General features: G+C 43.5%; 1 protein-coding gene across 2 annotated transcripts in view; it reads left to right on the top strand.

The window, feature by feature from the left end:
* Positions 1-20,143, top strand: part of LOC112222085 (nucleolar protein 4-like) — a 143,369-nt gene that overhangs the window by 73,069 nt on the left and 50,157 nt on the right. For both annotated transcript variants that reach the window (XM_042303933.1, XM_042303932.1), the window contains exon 5: positions 15,564-15,711. In XM_042303933.1, the coding sequence (XP_042159867.1) occupies positions 15,564-15,711 (148 nt within the window). The remainder of the gene's footprint in view (positions 1-15,563; positions 15,712-20,143) is intronic.

Genomic DNA, 20,143 nt, shown 5'->3' with positions numbered 1-20,143 from the left:
CTGTATCGATTTCCACTTTAACCTTGATGTAGCCTTATCTTGACAATGTTGACTGATAACTAAGGCACTTAAACTAGTGCAGAGAGTACTCACTGAGAGAAAGGAGTAGTCACCCTTTCCATTGTGGAAGAGTGTGTGAATATGCCAGTGTGTTTGAGAGGATATCAGGTTCCTGAAAGCACCCACCACAACCCAAACCCATCACATCCAGTAAACATTGTATTGTGAAAGCAGATCAGAGTGCCCATGTCACTTTAATGATGTTGTTCATCCATGTATTTGCGAAGACCAAGTTTACATTTCTATAACCGTTATTGTCTCTCGGAGAAACATATCTGAATTCACTACATCGGCTGTCTGTTCCTATCAGCATCATTGATTTAACCTGAACACTTACAGAATGACAAAGTAGCTCTGTGTGGGAAATCTCTTGGCCTGTTTATTTCTTAGTGTGGGTTATTGAGAAGACTCCTGTCGCTGTCTTGTGTGTCAGTTATGTTTAGCACCATATTAACAGCAAAGACTTTCCCCAGTTCATTTAGTTTTGACATGGCTAACTGAAGGATCTGCCAATCTGAAGTCAGTCACAGTGGGTACACCAATGCTTTGACCTTGTTAGAGGCAGCCCGACCCAGCACAAGGTTACAGGTTGTGTTTGCTATGATTCAGGAAGTCTTTTTTTGTTGTTGTGTCTTTTGTTAATACATAGTAAAGATCTTGCCTATTATTTTTTTAATTGACAAGATTAGCGAAGTTAGGCATGCCAGCAACAAACGCCAACACTACACATCCAAGTATAAATGACCAAATTATGAAAGACAAGCATTGTAATTTTGTAAAGTGTGTGGAAGAGGTGAAAAAAGTATTGCTGTCTATCAACAGTGACAAGCCACCTGGGTCTGACAACTTGGATGGAAAATGACTGAGTATAATCGCGGACGATATTGCCCCTCCTATTTGCTATATCTTCAATTGAAGTCTACAAGAAAGTGTGTGCCCTCAGGCCTGGAGGGAAGCTAAAGTAATTCCGCTACCCAAGAATAGTAAAACCCCCATGGTGTTGCTCAAATAGCTGACCAATCAGCCTGTTACCAACCCGTAGTAAACTTTTGGAAAACATTGTGTTTGACCCGATGCTATTTTACAGTAAACAAATGAACAGACTTTTAGCCGCTTATAGGGAAGGACATTCAACATGCACTGCACTTACACAAATTACTGATGATTGGCTGAGAGAAATTGATGATAAAAAGATTGTAGGAGCTGTTTTGTTAGACTTCAGTGCAGCTTTTGACATCATCAATCATAGTCTGCTGCTGGAAAAACATATGTGTTAGGGCTTTACACCCCCTGCTATATTGTGAATAAAGAGTTACCTGTCTAACAGAACACAAAGGGTGTTCTTTAATGGAAGCATCTCCAACATAATCCAGGTAGAATCAGGAATTCCCCAGGGCAGCTGTCTAGGCCCCTTACTTTTTTCAATCTTTACGAATGACCTGCCACTTGCTCTGAGTAAAGCCAGTGTGTGTGTGTATGTACTATGTATGCGAAGGACTCAACACTATACACGTCAGCTACTACAGTGAGTGGAATTACTGCAACACTTAACAAAGAGCTGCTGTCAGTTTCAGAGTGGGTAGCAAGAAATAAGTCCAAAATAAGTCCTAAATATTTAAAAAACTAAAATCATTGTATTTGGGGCAAATTATTCACTAAACCCTAAACCTCAACTAAGTATTGTAATGAATACTGTGTAAATTGAGCAAGCTGAGGTGACTAAACTGCTTGGCCTAACCCTGGATTGTAAACTGTCATGGTCAAAACATGTTGACGCAACAGTAGCTAAAATGGGGAGAAGTCTGTCCATAATAAAGTGCAGCTCACTATCAACAAGCCAGGTCCTACAGGCCCCAGTGTTGTCACACCTGGACTAGTGTCCAGTTGTCTGGTCAGGTGCCACAAAGAGGGATTTAGGAAAATTACAATTGGCTCGTTTACAGGGCAGCACGGCTGGACCTTAAATGTACACAGAGCGCTAACATCAATAACATTCATGTCTAGAGATTGACTTCATCACTACTTGTTTTTGTAAGAAATATTGACATGTTGACTGCACCGAGCTGTCTGTTTTAACTATTAGCACACCTCAGACACCCATCCATACTCTACAAGACATGCCACCACAGGTCTCTTCACAGGCCCCAAGTCCAGAACAGGATATGGGAGGCACACAGTACTACATAGAGCCATGACGACATTCCACATCAAGTAACTGATACAAGCAGTAGAATCCGATTTTTTTCTTTTTTTTTTAAATAGCTAAAAATACACCTTATGGAACAGCAGGGACTGTGAAGAGAGACACACAGACACACACATACACATACTCCACACACATATACACATGGGTTTTGTATTGTAGTTATGTGGTAGTAGAGTAGTGGCCTGAGGGAACACACTTAATGTGTTGTGAAAGGTGTTATGAAATGTAATGTCATGTACTATTTTTAATTGTATTTAACTGCCTTAATGTTGCTGGACCCCAGGAAGAGCAGCTGGCAGCAGCTAATGGGGATAATTAATCCTTAATAAATACAATTACAAATAGCACTTGATGCAGACCTGGGCCTATCCCCAGAAACATGCTTTCCTTGTTCCCAAAGCATCCTGCTCCTTCTCTATTTATCATCAGGGGCTCAGCACCTTTTCACCAATGTAATTAATAGACTCGGGGGCATGACATTTATGGACTTACTTTTCTCTTGGTAATCTTGTTTCTTGCTCCTCATTCTGCTTCATGTTTGTCTGTCTGTCGGTTACTGGCTGTACTTATTGTGCCAATAGAAGAGTATGCTGTCTGTCTATGTCCTTGTGGTCATGATGAATGACACACGTTTTCAACTCTCCAGTACCAACGGCTGATTCGGCTGAGATTCGGAAACATAAGTCGCAGATCGTTCCGACACCCTGTAGTCTGTTGCCTTTTTTACCACTCACACTCTCTGTTGTTAGACTGGATAGAGTAACATGCAGTCACAGTGTAATTGACTGTGGAGATATAGTTTCAGATGCAGTTGTCCCCTCCTCAGCCCCAGCCCAATCTCAGTGTGACTCTACCAGCCCTGCTCAGTTAGCTGTGTTCATCCTGAACTCAGCAGCCACAGAAATAGCTTCCCACCAGGCTTGTTGACTGACCCATGAAGGTCAGGTGGGAATCATTGATTATTGTCAGCCCCATCTTCATAGTAATAGAATGCTTTCTATTAGTCCTTTGGCACACATGTCTAGTGGTTTAATATTATACAGCAGATATTGATGTTCATCTGTCTGTGTGTTCTTCCAGCAGCCTGTCCATCACCTCACCTGTTCCAATCCTCATCCACTTTTCAACTATCATCAACTTTGATGAGACTATTTATTTATTTACTAAATATTTCTGCCCCCTGTCACACTTGCTTGAGCTGTAGGTGCATACTAACGTCTGCGTGTAATGAATGGGTTATATGTGTGTGTTTTTGAGTGTGTGCAAGTAATGTCTGTGTCCGTGGTGGTACACTACATTACCAAATGATATGTGCTCGTCGAACATCTCATTCTAAAATCATGGGCATTAATATGAAGTTGGTCCCCCCTTTGCTGCTATAACAGCCTTATGGGAAGGCTTTCCACTAGATGTTGGAACATTGCTGCAGGGACTTGCTTCCATTCAGCCCCGAGGGCATTAGTGAGATCGGGCACTGATTGGGCACTGATGTTGGACGATTAGGCCTGGCTCGCAGTCGGCGTTCCAATTTATCCCAAAGGTGTTTTCGATGGGGTTGAGGTCAGGGCTCTGTGCAGGCCAGTCAAGTTCTTCCACACCGATCTCAACAAACCATTTCTGCATGGACTTTGCTTTGTGCTTGGGGGCATTGTCATGCTGAAACAGGAAAGGGGCTTCCCAAAACTTTTGCTACAAAGTTGGAGGCACAGAATTGTCTAGAATGTCATTGTATTCTGTAGCGTTAAGATTTCCCTTCACTGGAACTAAGGGGCCTAGCCCGAACCATGAAAAACAGCTCCAGACCATTGTTCCTCCTCCACCAAACTTAACAGTTGGCACTATACATTTGAGAAGGTAGCGTTCTCCTGGCATCCGCCAAACCCAGATTTGTCCGTCGGACTGCCAAATGGTGAAGCGTGATTCATCACTGCAGAGAACACATTTCCACTACTTCAGAATCCAATGGCTGCGAGCTTTACACCACTCCTGCCGACGCTTGGCATTGCGCATGGTAATCTTACTCTTGTGTGGCTGCTCGGCCATGGAATGCCGTTTTTGCTGTAGATGTTTCCTCTTCACAGTAACAGCACTTACAATTTACCGGGGCAGCTCTAGTATGGCAGAAATTTTATGAACTGACTTGTTGGAAAGGTGGCATCCTATGACGGTGCCACGTTGAAATTCACTGAGCTCTTCAGTAAGGCCGTTCTACTGACAATGCTTGTCTATGGAGATTGCATGGCTGTGTGCTCGATTATATACACACTGAAATGGCCAAATCCACTAATTTGAAGGGGTGTCCACATACTTTTGTATATACAGAGCATTTGGAAAGTATTCAGACCCCCTGATGTTTTCCACATGTTATGTTACAGCCTTATTCTAAAATTGATTAAATAAAACATTTTTCTCATCAATCTACACACAATACCCTATAATGACAGAGCAAAATAAATAAATAACAGAAATACCTTATTTACTTAAGTATTCAGACCATTTGCTATGAGCTCAGGTGCATCCTGTTTCCATTAATCATCCTTGAGATGTTTCTACAACTTGATTGGAGTCCACCAATGGTAAACTCAATTGATTGAACATGATTTGGAAGGCACACACCTGTCTATATAAGGTCCCACAGTTGACAGCATGCCAGAGCAAAAACCAAGCCATGAGGTCGAAGAAATTGTCCGTAGAGCTTCGAGACAGGATTGTGTCGAGGCACAGAACCTGCTCAGGACCTCAGACTTGGGCGAAGGTTCACCTTTCAACAGCACAATGACCCTAAGCACACAGTCAAGACAACACAGGAGTGGCTTCGGAGTCTCTGCATGTCCTTGAGTGACCCAGCCAGAGCCCACTTGAACCCGATCGAACATCTCTGGAGAGACCTGAAAATAGCTGTGTAGCGACACTCCCAATCCAACCTGACAGCTTGAGAAGATCTGCAGAGAAGAATTTACCTATGTAAATGTGATATTACAGTAAAAAGAAAATGATATATATATACATTTGCTAAAATAAAAAATAAAAGGTTTTTGCTCTGTAATTATGGGGTATTGTGTGTAGATTGATGAGGGAAAAAAACATTAGACATTTTAGAATAAGGCTGTAATGTAATAAAATGTTGAAAAAGTCAAGGGGTGTGAATACTTTCCGAATGCATTGTATAGTGTATAGTCCTCTCTTCACGGTTGGTTTTTCCTGCGATCAATACTTTGCAGTGGAGGATTGTCGTCTGCACCTTGTTAATCCTTCCAGTGTGTGTGTGTGTGTGTGTGTGGATTCGCATTGTGCCTCAGCCAACAAACGCCACACACTTATCAATATTATCACCTCTGTTCTGAAATAATACACTCTTCCTGCTGCTCCCCGAACTTCCTCATTGATTTCTAAGAGAAATTGTATTGAAAGACATTTGGACATACTAGGACATTCATAACATCCATCTAGATCAGGCCTGGGCAAAGGCCAGGCCCGCGACCTGATTCAATATGGCCCGCGGAATCATGCTCAGATCACTTAAAGAATTTGCGATCGTAAAGTTTTGAATACTCACCATTTGTGTAATGATTGAACTCCCACCGCTTGTGGGACATATATTTTGAATTCGCGTATAAATAACAACTGCACGAGGACAGACAGTGACTGTCAGGCTGACACACACGTCACAGTTACAAATAGTAGCTAGTTAGAAATTGCGCAAAAAAATTGTTTTTCAAAGAAAAGGAAAGTAGACAATGAATGTAGTGTTCCAGCAAGAGTGGACATCGAAATGTTTCTTTTATTGACGTATCAGGGAAAGCTGTGTGCTTAGTGTGCAAAGAGAGCATCGCTGTCTTCAAAGACCACAGCTTGTCCCTACTCTTCCAGACAAAGCATTCAGAGAAATATAGGAATATGTCTTCTGAGCAGAGGGCAAGTGCATCGAAAGAGTTGCTTTCTCAGTTGCAAAAGCAGCAAGGACTTTTCACAAAAATGCATTCAACAAACAACAGAATTGCGAGAGCTAGCTCTGTATTGTCCCACAAAATTGCTAAACATAGTAAGCCATTCACTGAGGGCGAAATCATTAAAGAATGTTTCATTGACTCTGCAGCAATACTTTGACCCGACAAGAAAGAGCTGTTTGAAGTTTTTTCCCCTGTCAAGATGAACAGTGACACGTCGTATTCACAGAGAATATGGGACAACAGTTGAAAGACAAGAAAAAGGATTTCACCTATTTCTCCTTGGCCCTGGATGAGAGCAGTGATGCACGTGACACGGCACAGTTGTTGATATTCTTCCGAGGCATAACCCCAGGCTTTGATATTAGAGGAACTTGCTTCAGTGCAGTCAATGAAGAGCACAACCACAGGGAAAGATTTATTGGAGGAGGTTAATAAGTGTGTGGCAAAGCTAGGACTGAGTTTTGAAAAGTTATCCAGTGTGACCACTGATGGGTGCCCAAACTTCACAGGAAACAACATTGGCCTTTTGAAAAGGATACAAGATCAAGTAGCTGAGCTGAACGTAGATCAGAACATTCATTTCCTGCATTGCATTATTCATCAGGAGGTTCTCTGTAAATGTGTTCTGAAAATGAGCCATGTGGATACAGTCACTAAAGTGGTAAACTTCATAAGAGCAAAATCTTTAAACCACAGGCAGTTTGTCTCACTGTTGGAAGAGACGGAGTCGGGTCATGCAGATCTCCCCTACCACACAAACATGAGATGGCTGAGTTTGGAGAAGGTGCTTAAAAGGGTGTGAGACCTGAAGTCGGAGATTGCTGAGTTTTTGCAAATGAAAGCTGCCCTCAACTGCAAGATAAAGAATGGTTGGCTGATTCTTCGTGGACATCATGGCCCTTATGAATGAACTGAATTCCGAACTACAAGGGAAGGGCGTTTTTGCACATTACATGTATACAGCCTTGTCAAAGCCTTCAACTAAAAATGACTCCTCCTGACCCGCCAAGTAGAAGCCAACAATCTCACCCACCTTTCGACACTACTAGTCTGTTCCCTATCAGATGACCAGCGGGAGAAGTATACATCACTGCTGTGTGCTTTGAACAATGAGTTTTCTCGTCGTTTTTAGGATTTCAAAGTTTTGGAAAATGACATGTTGGTTTCCTATCCTTTCACCTTGTGAATGTGGATATCTCTCCCACTGACCTGCAACTTGAGCTTATCGATCTTCAATCTGATGCAGTGATTGGAGAACTATTCAAAACATTGTCACTGATGAGGTTCTATGCATCTCTCGATTCACAAAACTTTCCAAAGATTAGGAGTCATGCTCAGAAGATGTTTGTACTGTTTGGGTCATCTTATGTATGTGAACAGACATTTTCAGTGATGAAATATAATAAGTCAAGGCACAGATCATCTTTTACTGACTCTCACCTCTCAGCAATCCTGCGCATAGCGACATCAGAAACTATACCTGATGGGCATTGACTAGAGAGGTGATGTCAGAGACTTCACTCCTTACACTGATTGAGTAGTTTTAAATGTAATGTTGAGCTCTCTCTCTTTCTTGTGTTTTTGGGCATACCCGTTAACAAGAGTTCTGTCCGTGGTGCTGAATGCACAGTGTACTTTTCCCTCTGTGTAGTTCATTGCATGTTTAATAATCAAAGTACCTACTAAAAGGAAAACACAGGTGTGGTTTATTTCTGTGCATGTTAAAAAAGTAAATTAAGTAGCATATCTGGATGTGATTTACAGTGTGGGTATATATATATTATTATATATATATCTGCCAATACAGTCATACACATGATGTATAATCCTGTAATATGATTCTGGCCCGTGATGGAAAAAATATATTCTCATGTGGCCCTCCATGGACAATAATTGCCCAGGCCTGGTCTAGATCCACCTTGATACTACCTTGCCTAACACCTGTCATTATCTCATCAAGTTTGAGATAATATTGTCTATTTTGGAACTTCTATTGCATTTATGGCTGTTGACATCAATATGTTGCTCCATGTTCATTAGGAGAGATTAAAAAGAAAATGCCACAATTTGCACGGAAGGCTGTAAATGTCTTACTCAGTCTTACCACATGACCCTGGCCTCTCTTATTTGCTTATGCCTGCATTTACTGTAAAAGGAAATAAAATCATGTCAATTGGTTAAACTGGGATTAATTCTACTGAACATGTTTGAATTGACTAGTCTGAATCCTCCTTGTATTTTAGCCTTCATCTTTAGCAGTCGTATACAGTGCTTAATTTCTCTCCTCTTCAAATTTCTCAGAACCAGAATTGTTCAGAATCAATTTAATTTCCAAGCCTAATGTTCCTGATCAGTTTCCATGGCAGCCAATAAACATGCTGTCCCTTCCTCCCTATTTATAGAGGAGAGAATGCAGTGCTGCTGCTGCTGAAATACCAGCATCCATGTGAATGGAGGAGAATAAGTGAGGAGGGAGAAATGATGGAGGAGGGGGCAGGTCGAAGAACGCCGATTTCGTCTTACACTGGAGGGTCTGTTGTTCCCCCACCCACCCGCCTGCTGAACACTTTAAAGCGAAGAGAACAATTGGCAGAGTCTAGAGAGCTGCCTGGATATGAGCGCAGAGCAGAGCTGAGCAGAGAGGAAAGGTCCGGTTGCTAACTGCATTAGCTTGAAATGTACTTTCTCAGTTCCGGCCTCTGTGGAAAAAGCACTTCAGATGGCACAAGGGGTCATTTTGTGTCCTCTGTTTTTTTTGTTTTGGAGTGTGTTGGCTAAGCATAATTGTCTTGGTGAATAAATACTGGGGTGTTTAAGGAGATACATGGGGGAAATGGGACTGAATTTAAAACCATGAACAAGCCTGTGCCTCAGAATATGTTTTTATGTGTGATTGACTCTTTTGAAGGCACGTCAATCATTGGAATTATTGCATTTATGGTCCCATATCGAAAATATTTAATGAGGAGCTTATCAAGATGCCATATCAAAGCAGTGTTGTCCTAGATCTGGGCCTCCTCCTCATCCATTCTGCTGTGCTTGACAAAACTTGAGTATTTGTGATATGGAAGAATGATCATGGAAGCATTTTACTCTTCTTCCACCGTGTTGAAAATATAAGCCTTTTACTCTTCTTCCACCGTGTTGAAAATATAAGCCTTTTACTCTTCTTCCACCGTGTTGAAAATATAAGCCTTTTACTCTTCTTCTACCGTGTTGAAAATATAAGCCTTTTACTCTTCTTCCACCGTGTTGAAAATATAAGCCTTTTACTCTTCTTCCACCGTGTTGAAAATATAAGCCTTTTACTCTTCTTCCACCGTGTTGAAAATATAAGCCTTTTACTCTTCTTCCACCGTGTTGAAAATATAAGCCTTTTACTCTTCTTCCACCGTGTTGAAAATATAAGCCTTTTACTCTTCTTCCACCGTGTTGAAAATATAAGCCTTTTACTCTTCTTCCACCGTGTTGAAAATATAAGCCTTTTACTCTTCTTCCACCGTGTTGAAAATATAAGCCTTTTACTCTTCTTCCACCGTGTTGAAAATATAAGTGCTGGCAGTTAATTATTTTTTCCTTGCATCCTCAATTTGAGGAGAATGGCTCCTGCGCTGGAGTGCTGTCCTTATAAACAGACTCAGGTCCTTGGTTGGATGCAGTGGCAAATATACTGGAAGATATTTGAAGAAATGGAATTGCAAAGAACACCTCGGCTATGTCCCCAATGGTAGCTTCCATGGTTTTGTGGTTCCATACAGCTGCTGATGTAAAAAGGGCTTTATGAAATCAATCTGATTGATTGATACAGAATAGAGAGAAGTAGGATGGATCTCCACTTCCCAGTTGTTTACCAAACTGATAAATCGAGTCACATATTCACACAAAGTAAAGTATTAGGTTGGATCTTAATTAGCCTGGGCTTAGATCTTTGAACACAGGCTATTTGATGTTGCCTAAGAAAGGGAGTGGTGCTGCTTTATTTCATTAAAGCCCAAAGAGATGTAATTTGGTTGGTTCTGCTTTCTCCTTCCACCCAGGCTGTGATTCATCTGCATTTAGATGAGATGAAAGCATTAGACTGGGATCATTAATAAACAATAAAAACGAATAAAAGGAAGGGCAGCATCTAGGATTGAGCCGTGGGGGTGAAATGGATGCAGACAGACGGGGGAGGGATACTGTAGGTAGGTAGACAATAAACCCTTGTCTGCATTGTTCCAAATTGGATTCTCTCCCTAACCGACACATAACAACATAACCAGTTAATGTGGGTTTATATGATTGTAATTGAAAAGGAGTTAAACGTCAGATTAAATGAAGGGCCTTTTAGATCACTCACTTTAAGTTGATTCATGTGCTAACGATATAGGCCAGTGTGTTTATAGATATGAATTTCTTTCGTCATAGATTTCTAGTACGGACATAGGCCTGTACTGACTGCCAACCAATGAACATCTACAAAGAAGTCGAGCCTAACTTTATGTCCTTGTCAGGTATCAGTGTATTCACTCAGGATGTCAGGATTGTTAAGTGTGTGTAAACCCAACTCATTGTTGTAACTGTGGCAGATGAAGACATACATATAGGCCTATAGTGAGACAGTGATGTCAGCTATCAGATACTTGCATCCTCCAGTGTGATTGGGTGCCATAGGTACAGTAGCTGAGAATCTGTTGACATTCACCTAGCAGCATCGCGTCAGAATGCTGATTACACACTCTGCTCCGCTTGACCTCAATAGGACATGCTGCCATGACCCCTCCCACTCCCCATGACTGATGACTCAGTGACCCCTCCAGCCCCTCTCCATCTCCTCTCCACTGCCCAAGGACCTTTGTTATCTTTAGGTCCAGTGTGACAGCAGTCACAATTTAATGACAATCTGCTACAATTTCTACATATGGCCACCAGTGCTGTACTTCGATCCTGTCCTTGTCTTGATGACTTCCACTGTGCCATGCTGTAGGGTAGGGCTGCACCTGGGTCGAATTAACAGCGGACCCGTTAGTTAGGGAGCGCCTGTATCTCTCCATCCACACAAACTCATCAATAATGCACAGGTCAATTTGCAAGTGAAAGAAGATAACCAATTGGAGTGCGTGCTGGGCAGCCAGCATGTGGGCAGAGGGTGACTGACAGTTCCTGTTGGGTAGGCATGTGGGGGGGGTTGGCTGATGTCTGTTGTTCCTTGTGGAAAGATGGAGGAGCAGCCAGGTTCTTTGTGATGTCTGCACTACAGTATGACTATGATCCCTTTTTGCTGATAATGACTGCAGAAATGTACACAAAGTATGCACACCCAACTGCCTATGGCATTTTGTTTAATTTGGTCCTCTCTGAAGAGGCCGTGCATATACTCTGTGTACAAAACATTATCAACACTGTTCTTTCCATGACAGACTGACCAGGTGAATCCAGGTAAAAGCTATGATCCCTTATTGATGTCACCTGTTAAATCCATTTCAGTCAGAGGAAGGGGAGAGTACAGGTTAAAGAATGACTTTTAAGCCTTGAGACTATTGAGACATGGATTGTGTATGTGTGCCATTCAGAGGGTGAATGGGCAAGACAAAAGATTGAAGTGCCTTTGATCAGGATATGGTAGTAGGTGCCAGGCGCACCAGTTTGAGTGTGTGAAGAACTGCAATGCTGCTGGGTTTTTCACTCAACAGTTTCCCATGTGTATCAAGAATGGTCCACCACCCAAAGGACATTGAGTCATCTTGACACAACTATGGGAAGCATTGGAGTCAACATGGGCCAGCCTCCCTGTGGAACCTTTCGACACCTTTTGAGAGTCCATGCCCCAACGAATTGAGGCTGTTCTGAGGACAAAGGGGGGTGGGGGTGCAACTCAATATTGTTTTATACACTCAGTGTAGGTTTCATCATTATTGATCGTGACATCTAGGTTACGTCATTATTGATCGTGACATCTAGGTTTCATCATTATTGATCGTGACTGCGCTGTCCACTTATCATGCAAAATTTAAGGGGGCATCGCCTGCAAAACCAACTTACAGTTAGTCCTCTCCAGACTGTTTCATCACTGCCCTTGTTAGTGAATCAGTGTAGTTTGAGTCTGTTTTTGTGTGTATGCCCTTCATGTTGCTCAATCAGAAAAAGACTGATACAGATAGTAGTGATAGCAGGCTATATGACACATGTGTACGGTTGTGTGTGCATGATATATGACTCGTGTACGGTTGTGTGTGCAGGCTATACGACACGTGTACGGTTGTGTGTGCATGATATATGACTCGTGTACGGTTGTGTGTGCAGGCTATACGACACGTGTACGGTTGTGTGTGCATGATATATGATGCGTGTGTACGATTGTTTGTGCATGATATATAATGTGTGTGTACGGATGTATGTGCTTGATATATGATTTGTGTGTGTGTGTACGGGTGTGTGTGCATGATATATAATGTGTGCGTACGGATGTATGTGCATGATATATAATATGTGTGTACGGATTAGGGTTGCACATTTTTGGGAATATTCAGAGGTGGAAACTTTCCGTGGGAATTAACGGGAATATACGGGAATTAACGGAAATACTGTGGGGCAAAAAAGTATTTAGTCAGCCACCAATTGGGCAAGTTCTCCCACTTAAAAAGATGAGAGAGGCCAGTAATTTTTATCATAGGTACACTTCAACTATGACAGACAAAATGAGGGGAAAAAATCCAGAAAATCACATTGTAGGATTTTTAATGAATTTATTTGCAAATTATGCTGGAAAATAAGTATTTGGTCACCTACAAACAAGCAAGATTTCTGGCTCTCACAGTCCTGTAACTTCTTCATTAAGAGGCTCCTCTGTCCTCCACTCGTTACCTGTATTAATGGCACCTGTTTGAACTTGTTATCAGTATAAAAGACACCTGTCCACAACCTCAAACAGTCACACTCCAAACTCCACTATGGCCAAGACCAAAGAGCAAGGACGCCAGAAACAAAATTGTAGACCTGCACCAGGCTGGGAAGACTGAATCTGCAATAGGTAAGGAGCTTGGTTTGAAGAAATCAACTGTGGGAGCAATTATTAGAAAATGGAAGACATACAAGACCACTGATAATCTCCCTCCATCTGGGGCTCCACGCAAGATCTCACCCCGTGGGGTCAAAATGATCACAAGAACGGTGAGCAAAAATCCCAGAACCACACGGGGGGACCTAGTGAATGACCTGCAGAGAGCTGGGACCAAAGTAACAAAGCCTACCATCAGTAACACACTACGCCGCCAGGGACTCAAATCCTGCAGTGCCAGACGAGTCCCCCTGCTTAAGCCAGTACATGCCCAGGCCCGTCTGAAGTTTGCTATAGAGAGCATTTGGATGATCCAGAAGAAGATTGGGAGAATGTCAAATGGTCAGATGAAACCAAAATATAACTTTTTGGTAAAAACTCAACTCGTCGTGTTTGGAGGACAAAGAATGCTGAGTTGCATCCAAAGAACACCATACCTACTGTGAAGTATGGGGGTGGAAACATGCTTTGGGGCTGTTTTTCTGCAAAGGGACCAGGACGACTGATCCGTGTAAAGGAAAGAATGAATGGGGCCATGTATCGTGAGATTTTGAGTGAAAACTTCCTTCCATCAGCAAGGGCATTTTAATTTTTTTTATTTGACCTTTATTTAACCAGGCAGGTCAGTTAAGAACAAATTCTTATTTTCAATGACGGCCTAGGAACAGTGGGTTAACTGCCTGTTCGGGGGCAGAACGACAGATTTGTACCTTGTCAGCTCAGGGGTTTGAACTTGCAATCTTCCGGTTACTAGTCCAACGCTCTAACCACTAGGCTTCCCTGCTGCCCCGCATTGAAGATGAAACGTGGCTCGGTCTTTCAGCATGACAATGGTCCCAAACACACCGCCCGGGCAACGAAGGAGTGGCTTCGTAAGAAGCATTTCAAGGTCCTGGAGTGGCCTAGCCAGTCTCCAGATCTCAACCACATAGAAAATCTTTGGAGGGAGTTGAAAGTCCATGTCGCCCAGCAACAGCCCCAAAACATCACTGCTCTAGAGGAGATTTGCATGGAGGAATGGGAGAAAATAACCAGCAACAGTGTGTGAAAACCTTGTGAAGACTTACAGAAAATGTTTGACCTCTGTTATATACCCTTTGTTGGCAATGACAAAGTATTGAGAAACTTTTGTTATTGACCAAATACTTATTTTCCACCATAATTTGCAAATAAATTCATTAAAAATCCTACAATGTGATTTTCTGGATTTTTTTTCTCATTTTGTCTGTCATAGTTGAAGTGTACCTACGATGGAAATTACAGGCCTCTCTCATCTTTTTAAGTGGGAGAACTTGCACAATTGGTGGCTGACTAAATACTTTTTTGCCCCACTGTATATGATGTGTGCACATGTGTGTTGCAGATGTGTGAGACTATAAGTGCTTGTACACGCTCATACTGCAAGTGTATGGAAAGACTTAATAACAAGTTCTAAAGTGCAGTGGATGGGTCTGTTGGAGGGAAACGCTGTATCTTGACTGTCTGTCTATTGTGTTGCCTGAAAGGCAGCTATCTGCAGCACTCTGGACCTCATTAGTGGGAGTGCCGGGCTCTCAGATCCTCTTTGCTCTGTGCTGCAACCAGAGGAGCCTCACTGACACAAGTCAAACTAACAGGATTGGAATGAATGTAGAATCATCTCTGATATGGAAATTAAGATAGGGGCCTTAACCCTTATGGTGTCATTAGTTGGTTTTTGGCCTGGGTTTGTCTCCGGTCATGGAGCCTCAGCTGGACTTCTAATGCTTAATTCATCTTTCTTAATGCTCTGAATGCATGGTGTATAGGCCTGCTTCTAAAGGCTTCTGGACCTGGTAGATGGAGTTGTTATTGTATTTTGTCTGTAGTCCTCTGTCTGCTGTGCTCTTTGCCTTAATGCAGTGACTAAAAAGGGAGAGCTACTGTAATGACTGATGTGTATCACTTTGCTGTATTGCGAATGTGCAATGACAGGCTGCCTTTGAATTTTGTCCATAGTCTCATACTCATAATAGTAAATTGTTGGCGGTTATGTGGTTTGATTTATTTACAACATAACGCTCAGCAGTCCAGACATGCATTCATTTTCTTACTGCAAGGTGTCATCCACTCCGTCAGTAGCCCATTTAGGTTGTCTCCTGACACAGACAGGGAGCCTCAGTCCACCTCTTTTGGCAACCTCTCTGATGTCTGAGGTCTGATCTGTCACATGTAACGTCTGATATCTTCCAATCTCTTTATTTTCTCCCTCTTTCACCTGTCTTAGCTGTCCATGGAATGACATGATAATCCCCCCCCCCTCTTTCTCCCTCTCCCTGTCTTTTTCTGTCAGGATGAGACTTCAGTGAGCAGTGAGGACTTTGATATGAACGACCCCACATGGATATCAGCTGATCACGGCCCTGCTTCCAACCTGAGTCCCCCGAACCGCAGAGAGAGAATGCACAGCCCACAGAACACACACATTAAGGAGGAGGACGGTAAGAAAGAGCTACTATTGCTGCTTTCTCGCTCCTCTCTCTCTCTCTCTCTCTCTCTCTCTCTCTCTCGCTTCTCTCTCTCGCTCCTCTTCCTCTCTCTCTCTCTCTCTCGCTTCTCTCTTGCTCCTCTTCCTCTCTCTCTCTCGCTCCTCTCTCTCTCTGTCTCTCTCTCTCTCTCTCTCTGTGTGTGAGCACAACACACTCATCCGTATCCCCTTTCTTCAGACTTACCCATCTCTCTGACTATCTCTCTCTCTCCTCTGATCTCCCCTCTCTCAGCTCTCTCTCATTTATTGAAATGAAATCCCTCATAGGTATGGTTGGTGGGGAAAACTGAGAACTTTGAAGAAAGGGATTTGTGTACAGCTGCTATAAAGAGACAGTACAATTAGCTGTTCAACACTGTACCCACAACAACATGCACTCCTCACACTAAGTCACTCAGTGTGTTAGTTAGGCTGGTAGAGATAAAGCTCTTTGGATTTTGATGAGAGTGGAGTGGAAAGGCCAGGGTGAAGCGAGAGAAGATGTTGGAATCAATTTCGATCACCATTCTGCTCTCCCTGCTTCCGGTGTGGGGGAAGGGCTACTGTTCCCATACCAGTGAGGAAGGGGGTGAACGGAGAGGGTTGGATGGAGGTATGGATAGAGCTGGGAGAAGAGGGACAGGGAGCCTTGTAAGGTCCTCTAGACCAGCTAGAGAAGGCCTCCTGGGACAGGTTAAGACACCACCACCACCACCTAAATGGTGCTCACCTTGAACTCTGTGTGGAGACATGACAAAAGATTCATGTATTCTAATCCACACTCTGTAACAGCCAGTGTGAGTGGTACTGAGCAGGGAAACATTTGCCCCTTAATAGAAGTACCCGCGTGTTTTACTGAGCACCGTGATGTTTTTCCCTGACTCCATCTTTCAGCGGGCTGAGGAGAAACAGCTTGGCCGTGGTGATTGACATGGCTTTGCCTGCTGCTGCTGTCAGGTAAATGTGCAGAGGTAATGTTCCCAGAGAGAGCCATCATTACATGTCCGCTCGCTGCCTCTTTAGCCCGGCAGCAGCAAGCACTAGCAGATGGGACCTGGGAGCAGCATTGCACACGGCGGATGGACGCACCGCCGAAAATAAGCTAATAAATCAAATAGCTAACAGCGGAGAACACCGCCAGCCGTGCTCTCTCCTTCTCTAACTTAAGGAGACAAGAATCTTATCTGCTATTCTTCAATAAGTCAAAAGTCGAAACGTCTATACAGAAAGGCTTGTTGTTAGCTAGCCATTTGTGTTGTAGCTTATAGCCTAACGTTTCCTGTCTGAGAAAATGAGATGTTTATGGGAACCTCTAATATGGCCCTCCAATAGAGAACTTTGATGGGCAACCTTGACTTGTCACTGGGAATGATTTGCCGGAGGGAGTAAACCTTGCTCCTCGCTGTCTATTTTGAACAGACTGGCTCCTCTCCCATCCATCCCATTTATCTGTTCTCTGAGGTGGGGGGGGTGTCACACTTTGACTCAGGGTTGTGACATATCCCAGGAGCGCCCCACAAGAGATTCTCAGGCCCAGTGCTTAAGAGTGGCTATGATTGCACTGGGGCTCCAGAGGGAACCACGAGGGGCTCCTGATGCACTGACCTCCCCAGCCTGAGAGGCTGGCTGTGCTGTGGAGTGGCCCCTTGAGGAGCTCTCACTGGAGCTGTGACTGGAATGGTCATTGGGCAAGTGTCTGTGACAACAAGATGTACGACTCTGTAGTAGGCGCTAGGCACTTCCCCCTCACCAGAGAGAAAGGGCCCACAAGACTCAGCCAATCAGACATGTCATCCAGGCGGATTACTCTGTACTTGGGTTGACATTCTTAGTAACGAAGTACACCCATTACAAGTGATTTAGGAAGTTGTCGGTTTGTTTCTGTGTGTGTTTCCTGCTTTGGATTCTTACATGAATGATGGAGCACTGCTCTACTCGTTCAGCTAGCTACTGTGATTTCCCACAGTAAAGTGGAGGACTGTACCATATAGGGAAGGTGGTGGGAAACACTATGCTATATGATTTGAACATCTTGGCCATGTTCTGTTATAATCTCCACCCGGCACAGCCAGAAGAGGACTGGCCACCCCACATAGCCTGGTTCCTCTAGGTTTCTTCCTAGGTTTTGGCCTTTCTAGGGAGTTTTTCCTAGCCACCGTGCTTGCTGTTTGGGGTTTTAGGCTGGGTTTCTGTACAGCACTTTGAGATATCAGCTGATGTACGAAGGGCTATATAAATAAATTTGATTTGATTTGATGATGACTGGGGACTCGGACCACATGGTCCATGCGTGTAGAACGATGACTAGCTTTGAACACACACACACACACACACACACACACACACACACACACACACACACACACACACACACAAAGCAAGGGAAAACTGTCTGTAGGCTTTAGAAACCATCTGACAGGCTGAGTCATTTCCCTACATTTCCCTAAACAGTGTACACGTCCTGCTAGTGCACGTTCAGTGCATGTGATGCGCACTGTTATGTTATTTATAAAAACTCATCCTCCATTTTTTTATAGAAACCCTCATGGTCAGAGCTCACAGTGCAGCCAGAAATGTGTAGAGTTGACCGCACAGTGTCTAGGTCCCTGCTTCCCTCCCTGGAGGCAGAGAGAGCAGACCAGAATACAACCACCTCACTGCTGCAGCCTCTAGCCCAGTGGCACACATGGCCTAAGGTGTTTGATGTCACTGAAAGTAGGCCAGTTGAAAATGACAGGATGACTTTGACCTGCCTCACCTCGAGCTACACGATCCAGGTCACCTGTTAAAGAAAATAAATAGATGAGAATGACAATGCTGCATTATCTAATAGTCAGCGTAATGAGCTGGGAAGGAACGTGGCAAAATATTGTATGGACGGCTGGAATATACTGTTTTAAACAGTTTAGGTAGTGGTACCACTGCTGCTTCAAAACACTCTAATGGGACCAGACCTAATCAGACCTAGCTCATACTTGTTATAAGCCCCACAGACTTCTTCACATCAGTATTGAAAGAAGCTAACAGAAGAACACCGTATGTATTATTGGGGAAAATAGATGATACCTCAATAACTGTCTGTCCCTGACCGTAGTACTGGGCTAAACAGACGCAGGCTAGGAGGCCTTCAGAATAAACCTGCCTCTATTAGGTTGAGAAGATGGATACATTTGGATACATCCCAAATGGCCCCATATTCCCTATATAGTGCACTATCTTGGACAAGAGTCCAGGGAGTAGGGTGCCAAATGGGATGAAACCAGTATTTCTACTGATGCATCAGAGCTGATTTCCCACATAGGCAGCGCCACAGTGCACGGGGATCCGAGGCAAGGGGAGGGGCTAAAAATGGTGCCGGTAATAATGTGATAACCTAATGGAAATACTATTAAATATTCAGCGTCATTAACATATGACATTTCCCAGTGTGTTCTATTTGATTGTGTGTGTTTACCAAGTTCATCTCGTGGATTTGTGGCTCGGATTCCACGCACGCCCGAGAGGGAGGCTGCAGAGAGAAGATAAAAAATCCTCTTCAGATGAATTATAGGAGATGACCAGGATAGGAGGAGTATGCTGTTATTTTGTCCAGTTTGACTACACCTCCACCTTCCCCCAAATTAACAGGCTCCTGAGAGATGCCAACAACCATAAATGTGTGTGATCATGCGAGTGTTGTGGGAGCATGACTACCACTAGTTGTGTTTGTGCAGAGGAAGAAGGCTTTCTGCTGAGCTAGGCCCCCCCCCTCCCAACACACACACACAAAAATAATAAGGCAAGTAAATGAATTATTACAAGCTAAAGCTCACTCGCAGGGAGAGAGACAGGTAACAATTTGTTTTGTTTATAGGAATGAATACCAGCTGTGATTGAGAGCCTGCCTGTTGGCATATTTATAATCAGTGTTTTTCTCTGGGAAACTGCAATTAGGTAGCTGACTTTAAGCAGGACCAGCGTCTCAACCTGGTCTTAATGAGGTAGTAGTGACTAGCTGGACGCTGCCTCAGAATGTTGTGACTCCCTGCGGCTGGCTGCACAGGAGGCCATGGGGATAGAGAGGTTGGAGTCCTCCATCTGCTTTCCTCCCCCTGCTTGCTAACTACTTTTTTCATCTCATTCCCTGGCTGAGTACAAGGTGTGTGTGCTGCCTGAGAGTGTGCGTTTTTTAAGACCTTGGGATCACTCCCCACCCATGTCTCTTATTGTTTTATGGGAGGGTAGAAGGGTGCATTTCAGAGAACTGGTGTAAAGGTTGCCCCATAAATCCCCAAATTCTGAAATCAGATAAGGATGGAGCGACGAAGTGTGTTTGTTTTTCTACAAGGTGGTTCCTCAGCAGCATCCAGTGACCAGAGGTATTACGACAGCTCCTTTAGCCTCAGCAGGCCAACGTCGGCAACAAC

This window comes from Oncorhynchus tshawytscha, linkage group LG22 (genome assembly GCF_018296145.1).
Source record: "Oncorhynchus tshawytscha isolate Ot180627B linkage group LG22, Otsh_v2.0, whole genome shotgun sequence".
NCBI lineage: Eukaryota > Metazoa > Chordata > Actinopteri > Salmoniformes > Salmonidae > Oncorhynchus > Oncorhynchus tshawytscha.
This window is presented reverse-complemented; position numbering and strand designations above follow the sequence as displayed.